This window comes from Rhodnius prolixus, unplaced genomic scaffold (genome assembly GCF_049639745.1).
Source record: "Rhodnius prolixus isolate KJV_2025 unplaced genomic scaffold, Rpr scaffold_2, whole genome shotgun sequence".
Taxonomy (NCBI): Eukaryota; Metazoa; Arthropoda; class Insecta; order Hemiptera; family Reduviidae; genus Rhodnius; species Rhodnius prolixus.
Genome location: NW_027411592.1, coordinates 51,192,481 through 51,206,440, shown reverse-complemented (window position 1 = coordinate 51,206,440; position 13,960 = coordinate 51,192,481). Strand labels below are relative to the sequence as shown.

Here is a 13,960-nt window from a genome sequence, read left to right as displayed (position 1 = left end):
AAATAAACATCTATATGTTATTAAACATTATTGTTACTCTTACATAAATTTTTATATTGTTTATTAGTCCTTGGAAAATAATAATTCTCATGCGCGTGTAGTAATAATTAATAGTAATAAAATATCCAATAACTATAATTATAATTTATTATTAAAAATTAGAAATAGAAATAGAAATATTTGTATTAAAAAAAAAAAAAAAATAGGATAGCACAAAATTTAAGATTTCTTTAGTTTTCTTTGTGGAAAAGTTTACAATTATTATTGAAATGAAACTGGATGTGCAATCCATATTGGAAGCTTAGTGTTTCGTTTTAATGAAAATTTGAAAGATACTTACAAATCTGTTAAGTTCGTTGGGTTTAACTCTCTTTAATAATCTGATCACATTACTTACCTGTAACAAAATACAAAAATAGATAAGTACTTTTCTTTTTTGGAGGGGGTTATCAACAATAAAATCATGAAATTTTGAAAAAGGATCCATACTTAATCCATTACGAAGGTCGTTTGAAAAGTCCGTGCAAAAATAAAAACTACTTAATTTTTTGGGGTAAACCTTTTTTATTTTTCAACATAGTCTCCTTTTAGGCTTATACACTACGTCCAACGCTGCTCTAGATTGTTGATCCCTTCCGAATAATAGGATTTGTCCAAGTCTGAAAAATAGCCATTCGTTTCTGCAATCACCTCCTCGTTTGAATAAAATCTTTTTCCCCTCCAGCCATTTCTTCATATTGGGGGAACAAATAGTAGTCCGAGGGAGCCCAGTCTGGAGAATAGGGGGGGGGATGTGAAACGAGTTGTAACCCTATTTCCATTAATTTTGCGACCACAACTGCTGAGGTGTGAGCTGGTGCGTTGTCGTGATGGAAAAGGACTTTTTTGTGGGCCAATCGTGGGCGTTTTTCTTGCAGCTCGGTTTTCAAACGGTCCAATAACGATGAATAATATGCACCTGTAATAGTTTTACCCTTTTCCAGATAGTCGATGAGGATTATTCCTTGCGAATCCCAAAAGACAGTCGCCATAATCTTTACGGCCGAAGGAACAGGTCTTCGCCTTTTTTTGGCGCAGATTCCCCCTTGGTAACCCATTGTTTAGATTGTTCTTTGGTCTCAGGAGTGTAGTGATGTATCCATGTTTCATCCACAGTGACGAAACGACGCTTAAAGCCCTGCGGATTCTTCTGGAACAGCTGCAAACCGTCCTTGCAACACTTCACACGATTTCGTTTTTGGTCAAGCGTGAGCAATCGCGGCACCCATCTTGCGGATAGCTTTGTCATGGTCCAAATGTTGTTGCAAAATATTATGTACCCGTTCATTCGAGATGCCCACAGCACTAGCAATCTCACGCACCTTCACTCTTCTGTCATCCATCATGGATTTTATCAATGATTTCTGGAGTAGTAACCTCAACAGGGCGTCCAGAACGTTCAGCGTCACTTGTGCCCATATGGCCACTCAGAAAATTTTGAAACCACTTATAAACTGTTCTAATCGAAGGTGCAGAGTCACCATAATGTTTATCAAGCTTCTCTTTAGTCTTCTGAGGCGTTTTGCCTTCCATAAAGTAGTGTTTAATCAACACACGAAATTCTTTTTCGTCCATTTTTTGAAAATCACTCGACTTCCTCGATTCAAACGAATGCCAAACACAAAGAAATAGACCGATCTGGCTGAAACTTGGTGTGTGTTCTTCCAAGAGATGCTACTAACTAAACATAACCTCGATACGCGCCAGTAGTGCTATCTCTCTGACTTTGCACGGACTTTTCAAACGACCCTCGTAACATTCTCATACTGAATGGATTCCAACCTCGTTTTTTTTTTTTTTTTTTTTTGAGATAACATATTCTAGAGGAAAAAGCCCCGCTGATTTTTCTCTTAACTTCAAATCGTAGATTAAATAACATATCGATAATTTTAGGGAAATCCTTTTTTTAGCGAGGTTATAGAAGGGATGAAAATAGGTTTTTTGGAGGGAAAAAAGTGGGTATAAAATCTCTTTTTCCAGGATGTCATGTTTTCAGAAACAAGGAGTTCATGGTGCTGGGAGGGTTTTTTTTTTTTTGGAAACAAAATAAAAACCGGAAGCTATCGAAGTATTTTGTAGATTAGAAGAATTTGGAGGCTGTGGGCATTAAGATCAATTCTACAAGTACAAAATATTAATAATAATTAATAAATAAATAAGATTTGTGTAACGCTGGTGTAGATGAGTCCTTTACATGTTCAATAATAAATGATTCGGTCTTTTGTCAAAATTGTGTGGGTGAGATATTTATATAAATGAACAAACTTAAAATTGCTGCAGAAAATTACGGGCATTAACATGCATTTAGCCCAGTATTATTACTTAAATCCCCTAAAAATCCTGCCAACATTTATGCCAGTTGAACGATATTATGTCAATTTTTTTTGTAGATATTGGAACTTTTTGTTTCAAAGTTTCAGTTAGAATTGTTACTTAAATGCATTTGATTGATTCGCTTCGAATTCCTTTCACAATTCTGTAATTCCATTCCTACTTATTAGTTATTCAGTTATTTTTAATTTAAAGCCACACAACTTCATTGCATTTAAAGTATATGAAAACAAACCAATATCAATTAAGCAAAATACGTCTTTAAAAATCGAAGTGTAGAGTAAAAGAAGAACTGTACATATTGACTAAGTGCCGCCAATTATATGCGTATTAATATTAATGGCCATGTATTAAAGAATTAATATTCTTGTTGGGAAATATTATATATATATACACATAATATAGCACATTTATATATTTATGTACATATAAAATGACGTAAGCATGAAAAAAAGAAAATATGAATTTTTATGAATAAATAATAATTAAAATTTACATAAATATTTTTGGAATATAATATTAATTATTTAAAATCAACATAAGTGATTTACATGTAAATATAGATAATTCTATGAAACAAAACAAAATGTTTCCTCAAATATTATTTTCATAAAAATATATGTAAAATAGTGTCACAAGGTATTGAGAAAACAAATAAACAAACTGGAACAAACATAAACGTAATAACAATAATGTAATAATAATGACGAAGGTGTAATTTAAACAAAAGGAAATTATAAAACTCTTTCACAACCTTGACAGGCTGACAAACACCTTACCACCTAATTACATCCTTAATAAAAAGTGAAAAGGATAAAAAAGAAGGAGAACAGAGAGAGAGAGAGACTAAAGTTTTGTTAATGATATTTTTACAGGAGGGGTGGAAAAGTTTTGTGAATAGTTTGGGGAGTAATTATTCAAAGAAGAAAAACTATGACTTAATGATACTACTTTCTGTTTGAGCCGGGTTGGGGACTAGATGTGATAATTATACAAGAAATAAAGCTGTTAAGTTGTAGCCGTAGAACGAATACAATGGTTGAATCCAGGCTGCATGGTGTCACAATAAAGGGCAGATAAAATGTAATCTCAGTATTCCAAAAGAACACCTTAGCGCGATGTCTACTATAGTTTTATATCGACTATAAATGGAATAAGAGTACGAAACTCGAGCGAAATTGTAAATATTGAGCCCAGGATAAGGTAAACGATTTGAGGATGCGATTTACAGTTCTGTTTGTTTAAAGTCCAGTTCAAGTGAGATTGATTCTGAAGAAGTTTAATGAGGAGTTTCGACGATGTATGCTGGCCAAACGTTTTGGAAGAGTATCCTTAGAAATATCATCTCTGGAAGGATTAGGGATGGCGGCATAAGACCCTCATTAGGAGTAGGACGCGCTTACACTCTATCTTTAAGGAAAGTAGTAAAGTAATCGCCTATTTTTTTAGTGTCGTGGACGGAGGCGAATAGCAAACGTACTTTAATATTTCTCATTTAATCATTAAATAAAATCCCAGGCCAAGACCGGGAATCGAACCCAGTACCACAATCCATATTAGCTTTGCAGGTCTCGCACTCTATCTTTACTCTAGCGGTCAAAAATAATTCAAAGAACACAAGGGAAGTCAAGACATTAGTAAGGATTATAGTATGAGATACCAAGGGAAGGGATTAGCTATGAGGTTAGCACACTGGACTCCCACGCGGAGGTCCCGGGTTCGAATCCAGCAGCTGACCCTTAGATTTTCTCTTCCTAGGAGCTTCTTACAGCTCACTGTCCGGTGATGGAGGCCGGCAGTGCACTGGAAAAAGCTCTGGGCGCTAATGACCTCAGCTGTTGATGCGCAAAAAAAAAAAAAAAAAAAAAAAAAAAAAAAAAAAAAAAAAAAAAAAAAAAAAAAAAAAAAAAAAGTATGAGATACCTCTTCAGAACGTATAATTTAGACAAATCGGAATAGTAAAGACTAGAAAAGGATAGAGAGAGAGGAAATTCGCATGAAAGTTGGCTGTATGATATCAAAAAGGGAAGAAAAAGTACTAAGCGTACTGGATTCCCACGCGGAGATCCCGGCTTCAAATCCAACTACTTGGTCTTTAGATTTTCTCTTTCCAGGAGCTTCTAACAGCTCACTGTTCGGTGATGGAGATGTCTCTAACAAGAGAACACTGCCCGGAGACCGGCAGTGCTCTGAAAAAAGCTCCAGGCGCGAACGTCCTCGGTTATTGGCGCTCCTAATAAATAATATAATTATAAAATACATTTTACACTTTAATAATAAGGCTACCTTTGCACTTTGGAGGACAAAACTGCCATTAAACAACATAATACAATGTTCTCTCTTACTTAATCCTTACAATTTATGAAAGCAATTTTTCTTTTTTTTTACTTAAATGAAAATTATTTATTATTAGTTTTTTTTTTAAAGCAATTATTTGTAATTTTAACCTTCAATTTTGTAAAAGTTACATTTTATATGAATTGATATACGCTATTAACATGTATCTACTTAACTAAGTACGCGTGATTCTAAGTATAATACTAGATACTACGGAGGCGGATATAACACTACTCGAATGCATAATATAAAAATGTTTTGTACTTAGAAATGCAGAATTCTGCATTTTAATGGGATATAGAAAGGAGTGACTGCAGTATCTTTCACAATTCTTTTTTAATGGGCGTTTTTATATTTATTATCACATTTATATTTATATCAATTTGGTGTGGATATTCACACGACTATTAAAAATAATTTAATTTTATTGAAAATTAGAATTTGTATACGAATATTGGAAGATACAAAAATTGGAAAAGCTTTGCAAAGTAAATTTCTGGTAAATCCATAAATGTGTCCAAGACAGCCAATTAATATTTTATATGTCCACCTGATAACATCAAATAATTGAAATAATTGTATTAAACAATACAGAAAAGAAGATGAGAAAAGTTGGAGTGATTAATTGAATCTCTGTTACCTAAAACATAATATCATTAATAACGGGCCTTGTTATTCTACATTAATCATAATTTTTCTCCATTCTATGGTTGTGTTTCCCTCCACATCCCCGTAGCCTATCGGTAATATTCAATTAACCAAAATTCATGAAACTCAAATAGGAAACCGCCAATGAGAAGAAAAAGAAGAACTATTTCATTTTCAAGCTTCTATTTAATTTTTGGGGTTTAATAATAGTAATTATGGAATTAATGTTGGCTATTAAGGCAGTCAGCCTTCTAGAAGGGTCAGTAAACAGACCGAGGACAAATTTAAGCAAATCCAACTTTCAGTTTGTAATTAAGTGAGAAGTAAGTGTTCTTTACCTGGCCAGTATTTACTCTATTTACCTTAATTATTTAGGTATTTAAATTAACTTCAAATTTAGGGTAAGTTTTCTTGGCACTTTATTCATATATGTGAGCCGTTCTCTGCACAAATCGATTAAAGGAGAACATATATTAAGGAAAACCTTAGCTTGATATCGGCAGCTATGACTTTTAGCAACAGCTTTTGTAACTGTTACGATGAGTTGAAGTGGCTTTTCCGTGTCTATCGTCGCCAGTAATTTTTAGGGCTTCATTCCTTTTTCAAGTCATCCAGTCTCAAAGACCATTCTTATATTTTCCAACTCCTTAAGTTTAAATTCTCGATACATTCCCGTAATAATAGATCTCGATCATCTGATCTCTATATTCCCTCACACCGTACCTCTCCTTTGACAAATCCTTCCTGATACGTGCTACCTCTCTCTGGAACTCCTTGCCATCATCTGTCCACCATGCTCCTACCCTATCTATCTTTAAATCCCCTCTATTCAGTTATCTCCTTTCTATCCAGCTTCCTCCGGAATTTTAGTTGTTTTAATTTATTTCCTTAATTTCTATTGTTATTTTTATCTTCACTTTTTGTAAATACTTATTTATTTATTTAATTTCTGTTTAATCACAGGCCAAACTGTTAAGACCTCTATTTGTACCTGTATTTATTCTTAGGGGACAATTGTCCCAGAATAATAAATTTCTTTTCTATTCTATTCTATGACTTTTACGAGGGTCGTTTGAAAATTCCGTGCAAAAATAAAAACTACTTAATTTTTTGGGGTAAACCTTTTTTATTTTTCAACTTATACACTTCGTCCAACGCTGCTCTAGTTTGTTGATCCCTTCCGAATAATAGGATTTGTCCAAGTCTGAAAAATAGCCATTCGTTTCTGCAATCACCTCCTCGTTTGAATAAAATCTTTTTCCCGCCAGCCATTTCTTCATATTGGGGAAGAAATAGTAGTCCGAGGGAGCCAAGTCTGGAGAATAGGGGGGATGTGAAACGAGTTGGAACCCTATTTCCATTAATTTTGCGACCACAACTGCTGAGGTGTGAGCTGGTGCGTTGTCGTGATTGAAAAGGACTTTTTTGTGGGCCAATCGTGGGCGTTTTTCTTGCAGCTCGGTTTTCAAACGGTCCAATAACGATGAATAATATGCACCTGTAATAGTTTTACCCTTTTCCAGATAGTCGATGAGGATTATTCCTTGCGAATCCCAAAAGACAGTCGCCATAATCTTTCCGGCCGAAGGAACGGTCTTCGCCTTTTTTGGCGCAGATTCCCCCTTGGTAACCCATTGTTTAGATTGTTCTTTGGTCTCAGGAGTGTAGTGATGTATCCATGTTTCATCCACAGTGACGAAACGACGCTTAAAGTCCTGCGGATTCTTCTGGAACAGCTGCAAACCGTTCTTGCAACACTTCACACGATTTCGTTTTTGGTCAAGCGTGAGCAATCGCGGCACCCATTATTGCGGATAGCTTTGTCATGTCCAAAATTGTTGATGCAAAATATTATGTACCCGTTCATTCGAGATGCCCACAGCACTAGCAATCTCACGCACCTTCACTCTTCTGTCATCCATCACCATATCATGGATTTTATCAATGATTTCTGGAGTAGTAACCTCAACAGGGCGTCCAGAACGTTCAGCGTCACTTGTGCCCATATGGCCACTCCGATAATTTTGAAACCACTTATAAACTGTTCTAATCGAAGGTGCAGAGTCACCATAATGTTTATCAAGATTCTCCTTAGTCTCCTCAGGCGTTTTGCCTTTCATAAAGTAGTGTTTAATCAACACACGAAATTCTTTTTCGTCCATTTTTTGAAAATCACTCGACTTCCTCGATTCAAACGAATGCCAAACACAAAGAAATAGACTGATCTGGCTGAAACTTGGTGTGTGTTCTTCAAGAGATGCTACTAACTAAACATAACCTCGATACGCGCCAGTGGTGCTATCTCTCTGACTTTGCACGGACTTTTCAAACGACCCTCGTATAACCAAGAGAACTTATGTTGTAATTTACAATGTTCACTATAAGAGGGTGCAGACTTTTGTAACAGGTAGTGACAAATTTTCCCAGTAGATAATAAGCAGTAGTAGTGACATTAGGAACGTAAAGCACCGAGTGCATTTGGGAGCCAATCAATCTGAGACATTTATTTTGTATACTGTGTATTTTATTGTAATTGGTTATGCAAGTATGAGACAAGACTGGGGTTGTGTACAGGAGTATCGGTCGAATGTAAAAGGTAGAAAACAAAAGTACCATATTGTAAATTGAATAGAACTAAAATATTATTTCTGTATGTAGGAACATTAGATATAGAAATTTACAAGGATAAGATACGAGTCAATCGCCTTTGTTTGTTCGAGCGACCAAAATTCTCGATCATTATTCTTGCTGTCAAGTAACCAGCCCAACTCGATCTTCCTTAGCTGTGCGCTAGTATTATTGCCCGTTCATTTATTTACTTATATTAATGATAGCCGAGTTATTATGACGCGCCATTAGTTTGAGGGACAAATCTACTTCTCACCGGAGCTGTTTTACCATGATCTTCCTTCCTCTTGTCGTAAGATGGTAATACCCTAACCAAAACGAAACTTCTATTACATACCTTCTCTTTATACAAATTAGTTTACAGGTGAAAATAAAACAGAAACTTTTCTTCATTCCGTTTTACTCGTCTTTTTATTTTTTGCTCTTCACTTTTTCGTTTTTTAAAAGTTTGTTTCTGTTTTACCTTCCTTTCTTTTTGTTTGTTTCTGGTATATTTTTCTAAACGCTCATTTGTATCGATTATACATTGGACAGGAAACATTTGACTATTGTTGGCTTTTTTATGGCGGTAGATTATAATGTATACAAATAGTTTGTAAAGATTTTAAGCAAGAGTTTAGCCCACTCTTTCATTATTATTTATTCAGGCGTATGTTAGACAAGAAGTTTTCTTTTTTGCGTTTATTTTTGCCACAATCAGCGCTTTGGCGCTATAAGTAACAGCGATAGAAGTGAACAGTAGATACAAACGAGTGGAGAAGTTACCCAAAACATTAGACTTGTTAGTCACTCTCTTCACTTTGAGAGAAAAGCCACTGTCTTTTAAGACTGTCTTGTCCGGGTTATCAGGAAGAGATCTTGAAGAAAGATTTTGCTAGAGGATTTATATGGGATTACAGGTTGAAGTGGAGAGTTTCCTGTATCGTGTTTTGGCGACTTGGGTGAGAAAAGGAATTTTAAGGTTGTGTACAGTCAGGTTGGAGACATAAAATTGAGCGTGTACAATAGTTCGAAGTATTTTAAATTGAGGGGACTGAATCCTTTGGAGATTGGAGCGTTTGGTTGAACCCCACCAAACCAGATGGGTTTCAAAATAGTAGTATAAATCAGTCTTTTGCTATCTAGAATTTTTATCTATCGTCTAAGAGTCTTTTAAGTTGTCGATAGCGTCTGTTTAGTTCTGATCTTTTAAGTCTAGTGTGGGGGTTCCAAGAAAGTCTTCGGTCTAAGTGAAGTCCAAGGTGGCAAGCAACGTTTTACCTAAAACCTCTAACAGAATCTAATATTAAAAAAAAAATATGATTTTTGAAATATGAAAAAAAAAAGATTTGTGCGTTTGGTTGAACCCCACAGCTCTATTCCATACGCCCAGATAGGTATACAAGTATAAATCAGTCTTTTGTTGTCCAGAGAGAGTTTTGATCTATCGTCTAAGAGTCTTCTAAGTAGTCTGTTTAGTTCTGTTCTTTTTAGTCTAGTGTAGGGCCGATAAACTTAACAAAACTTTTTAGTGCCCTTCTTCCTTTTAGCTAATTGGTCCACCATTCAGAGTTCCATATTTGTTTTTCCCAAATATCTTTGACACTTTTCCTCGTCTGGCCAACCTGCATAAATGTTTTAATTTTTTATTATCCCACAATTTCCGGTTTAAGCACTATCTATAAGTAAATAACAGGAAACTCTCCTTTTTTCCTCAGGCGGTACCTTTTTTGTATGTTAGTATGTTTCTTCACTAATAACCAGATATATCTGGTTAATTTAGATTCATGTTTATGCTTCATAAATGTTTCATTTAGGCCTCGTTTTGAATAAATTATTATATAATACAATTATACTGATAGTGTAATTCATTACAAATTATCAAGTGAGTGCATTCAATGAAAAAACTTAGAACAATGTCACGTGATTTTAGTTATTTTTTTGCGATGCATGTGTTTTCTGAGCCTGCAGTGGCTCGGTTAATAGGCCTACAATTATCCATATAGCCCCACGGCCTAGACGGATTAATTCTGCAGTCAGAACTCCTTCGCCTAGGATTTTATTTTAATGGTAAATAAAAGATATTTACTCCGTCCATGACACTAAATTTGGTAGAAGAACGTAAAGCTAGCCTGAAAAAATTAGGCATCACTTCAGTTCACAACAAGATTATCAGAGAGTTTGTCTGTCTGTAATATTTGTGGCCAGCATAACTTAAAAAGGAACATTGTAGAGATACTTTGGGATAAGCGTTACGTTTCAGGTGTAACAACATTTGGTTACCAAAATGTTCTTATTATTAGAATAAAATTGAATCTCAAATGATTGATGTTAGGAGAAAATTTGTAAGTTAGATTTTTTGAGTCTTGCGATTGTTCACAACAGATTTTATGATTTTTTTGAAATCGATTATTATTTGCCAGTAATGAAAGTATATTTAAAACCTAAAAGGCATTTACTTAGAAGATAGTGGACAAATAGCAGCGTAATTACAATCAATCACCAAGAGAGAGAAATAAAAAACAGAAAACTATAGAACTGTTAAGTGCGGAAGCTGTGACGGACAATTATTGCCAGAACATGTTTGGTGATTACCGAACGAACGTTTGTAAGCTGTAGTTGTGGCGTGTGAAGGAATGCCGACTGCAGTGTTGGTTGGTACGCACTCTACTCAATCTTTAAACGAGTCGCAAAGGTTATTTTGTACTACGGCAATCACTCGTCTCGTCTTAAGTCTTTTACACACGCATTATTTGCTTCGTTCTGCTCCTTACTTATAGCAGCCGGTTGGTTCGATCTCGTATGGTTCGAGATGCCGCCGTTAAGTTCCCACTAATGGCTCATTTATTACATTTTAGGCCTCTACAATCTTTACTACTGTAGATACTACCAGCACCAATTATGCTATTATTCAAGCTGTCAGATTTTGAAATTATTATTTATTTTTTGTTTTTAATAATTTTTTTTCTTAATCATTCTTGAATTTCTCTCACCGCTGGTCTGTGAAAGTATTACAATCGTGTAGTTTTACAATTTAGTATACGCACGATTTAAAGTCTCTTGAGTGTAAAAAGAGTAGTTTTTTACAAATTACGTCAGTAAGAGCCCCGACAATACCACTCTAATTCTATTTGGACCTTGTAACAATATCCCTCTAGCAAGCATCAAGGAATAATGAAGTATCCAATAATAAATAGGTCCTGTTTTTCTGTTTCAGGTAAGGAGCTTAATACTTAGGATGTGAATCAATTCTTTGATGGTAAGCAATATTCTTTAATTTTTATTTAGCGCTACCTTGTGCTCTACATAGACTAACAACTCACTTGGAACCCACGTACTAGACTTAAAAGACAAACAATGACAAAACGTGCGAAACTGCTTTACAGACTACTTGGACGGCGCTCCAAATTACCCATTGAACTCAAACGGTTAAAATACAGTACTATTCTCAAACCTATGTGGACTTACGGACTAGAGCTGTGGGGGTCAGCCAAACCTACAAACATACGGACTGTACAGGACATTTCAGTCAAAACTACTCCGACAGATAGCTGACGCTCCTTTCTACGGTGACTAAGCTCACTCTTCACAACGACCTCAACATTTCCTTCATACACCAACACGCCAAGATTAAATACCGAAAATTCCATACGGCTCTCTCTACTTGCTCCAATCCTCTTGTACAGTCTGTCGCTTCCTCTGACATCCCTAATAATCCTCCTCGTCGACTGAATCGCCAAAGGCCCCGCGACTTCCTTGCAGTCTGAAGACCTAAACGTCATCCGTCTCCTATAGAGAGTACTACCGCTGGGTAGTTTCTCTCCTCCTGCTCTCCTCCCGCAGCAGTTCATCATACCTCATATTTACTCATTGTACACATGTATACAAATGTTAAATTATAAAAATGAACATTAAAAAAAGTGAATAAAAAACCAATGTTATTAAAAATACTTAATTTAGAAAAAGAAATTACATGTTACATTTGAAAGCGTTTGCAAAGAATTAGTGAAGAGGTAAATGAAATCTTATTAAGGAGCTTGAGTCGCATCCATACTTTCATGCATAAATGTATGAAGTATTGCTTAAAAGATTCGCCGACTTTGTATTACTGTTCACACCTTTTTGATGTTAATTATTTTTTAATTATATATTCAAAATAATAATATTAATATTATTATCAGAGCGAAACATTCAGTCTTTGTACTAAAAAACTAATTTTTAGTGTTTGATCAACTCCTACAGGAAAATATCTTTAAAAAAAATGGTAACTGTATTGAGGCCTGTATGAATAAAATTTCAGCATTTAATTGGGATCTTTTATAGATTAAAACAAACATTCTAATTGGATTAAATTGAATTATTAGCCAACTAATTGGCCAATAGAAATTTAAGTTAAAAAATATTCAAATATCATTGAAGTTTTTTTTTTTAATGTTTAGGAATTAAATTAGCTTGCCTAATATTCGTTTAATTTAAATGAATTACATGGTCACAGCGGAAAATGGCGGAAAAAACGCAGTGAAAACTGAACTGGTAGGTTAACTCCAGGTTAACTGATCTTGTAGTTTGGAAAGGAACTATAACTTTAGTAGTTAAGAGTCTTTAGGGACAAGTGGAAGTTATAAGTCCTCATAATATTGAGAAAACCTTTCTGGGGATTGTGTTCTACCAGGAACATGAACTGAAATTTGATTTGATTGTTGATTGAAGGTGGTTCTTATTTAAAACTACGGTGACTAACCTCACTCTTCACTACGACCTGAACATTCCCTTCATAGACCAACTCGCCAAGACTAAATACCAAAAATTCCATACTACTCTCTCGACTAGCTCTAATCCTCTTGTACAGTCTCTCGCTTCCTCTGACATCCCTAATACTCCTGGCCGACTGAAACGCCAGTGGCCCCGCGACTTCCTTGTAGGCTGAAGAGCTAAATTATTACTCTCCTCTCTCCTCCTCGTATCTCCTCCTCACACTCTCCTCCCCACATTCTCCTCTCTCCTCTAGATAGTGCTACCGCTGGGTAGCTTCTATCCTGCTCCCCTCCCGCACCAGTTCATCACTCTCTCCATATTTACTTATTGAATACAACTGTTTGCAAATTGTAAATTACAAAATAAATTTCCGGTAGGACAGTTGTTGAACTTCAAAATAGTGGCCAAAAAAGTGTACCGTTGAAAAAACACCCAACTTTGACAATTCTTTTTCTCTTTTCCTATAAAAGATAAAATGCCCAAAATTTCTTTATAATATAGGGCAATTCCTCCTTTATAACTCTAATTTTTCGCAAGAACTCAAGACCAATATTACTATAGTTAGACATATTCTTGGTGCGAATCGTGCTGTCAAGAAATGGACTAAGGAACTTGAAATTCTCATGCGTTACAATCAACTCCTTTCAGTATAGAGGCTCCTAGGAAAGAGAATGGACACGAATCTGTGATCTCTGCGTGCCATGTCCTTTGAGTTTATTGCTTCCCCTAATATTGGCAACCAGAAGTCCTGTTTTTCACCTTTTGTAATCATCAGTTGAGTATAAAGTGACAATTGAACACACAAAAAAACTCAAATCAGACTCAAAATTATAGGATGCTACTTTGATCATTTAGTTAACAGAGGAAATAATATTATATTTAAATGTAGATAGAGATCCGGGATATTACGGGGTGAGGGATGCTGAATAGCCAACCTAGCGTGCGACTAAACCCCAAGTAAGAATTAATTGAACTGCCTAATCCAGCTAATTCGAGTGGTAATGCGGATTAATTCCAGCCCAGCGAATACTAAGGTTAATTCCGCCAGTATATATATATATATATATAATATGTATAGACTACTATCTATATATTCCATCTAGTCACTATCAACACCGCCTTGTAAATTATATAACTATTGCATACATATAATTGTAACCAAAGCTTGCAATACATATTACGCTAAATACTACAGATTAACTAGAATTTGTATTATTGTAACTTAATTTACGACTTTCATAAT

The 13,960-nt window shown here is 35.2% G+C and overlaps 1 protein-coding gene across 1 annotated transcript in view; it reads right to left on the bottom strand.

The window, feature by feature from the left end:
* Positions 1–239: 239 nt before the first annotated feature.
* LOC141449931 (zinc finger protein 131-like) overlaps positions 240–13,960 on the bottom strand; it is a 271,798-nt gene continuing 258,077 nt past the window's right edge. The window contains exon 2 of the mRNA XM_074119886.1: positions 240–397. Within this exon, the coding sequence (XP_073975987.1) occupies positions 302–397 (96 nt within the window). The 3' untranslated portion in view covers positions 240–301. The remainder of the gene's footprint in view (positions 398–13,960) is intronic.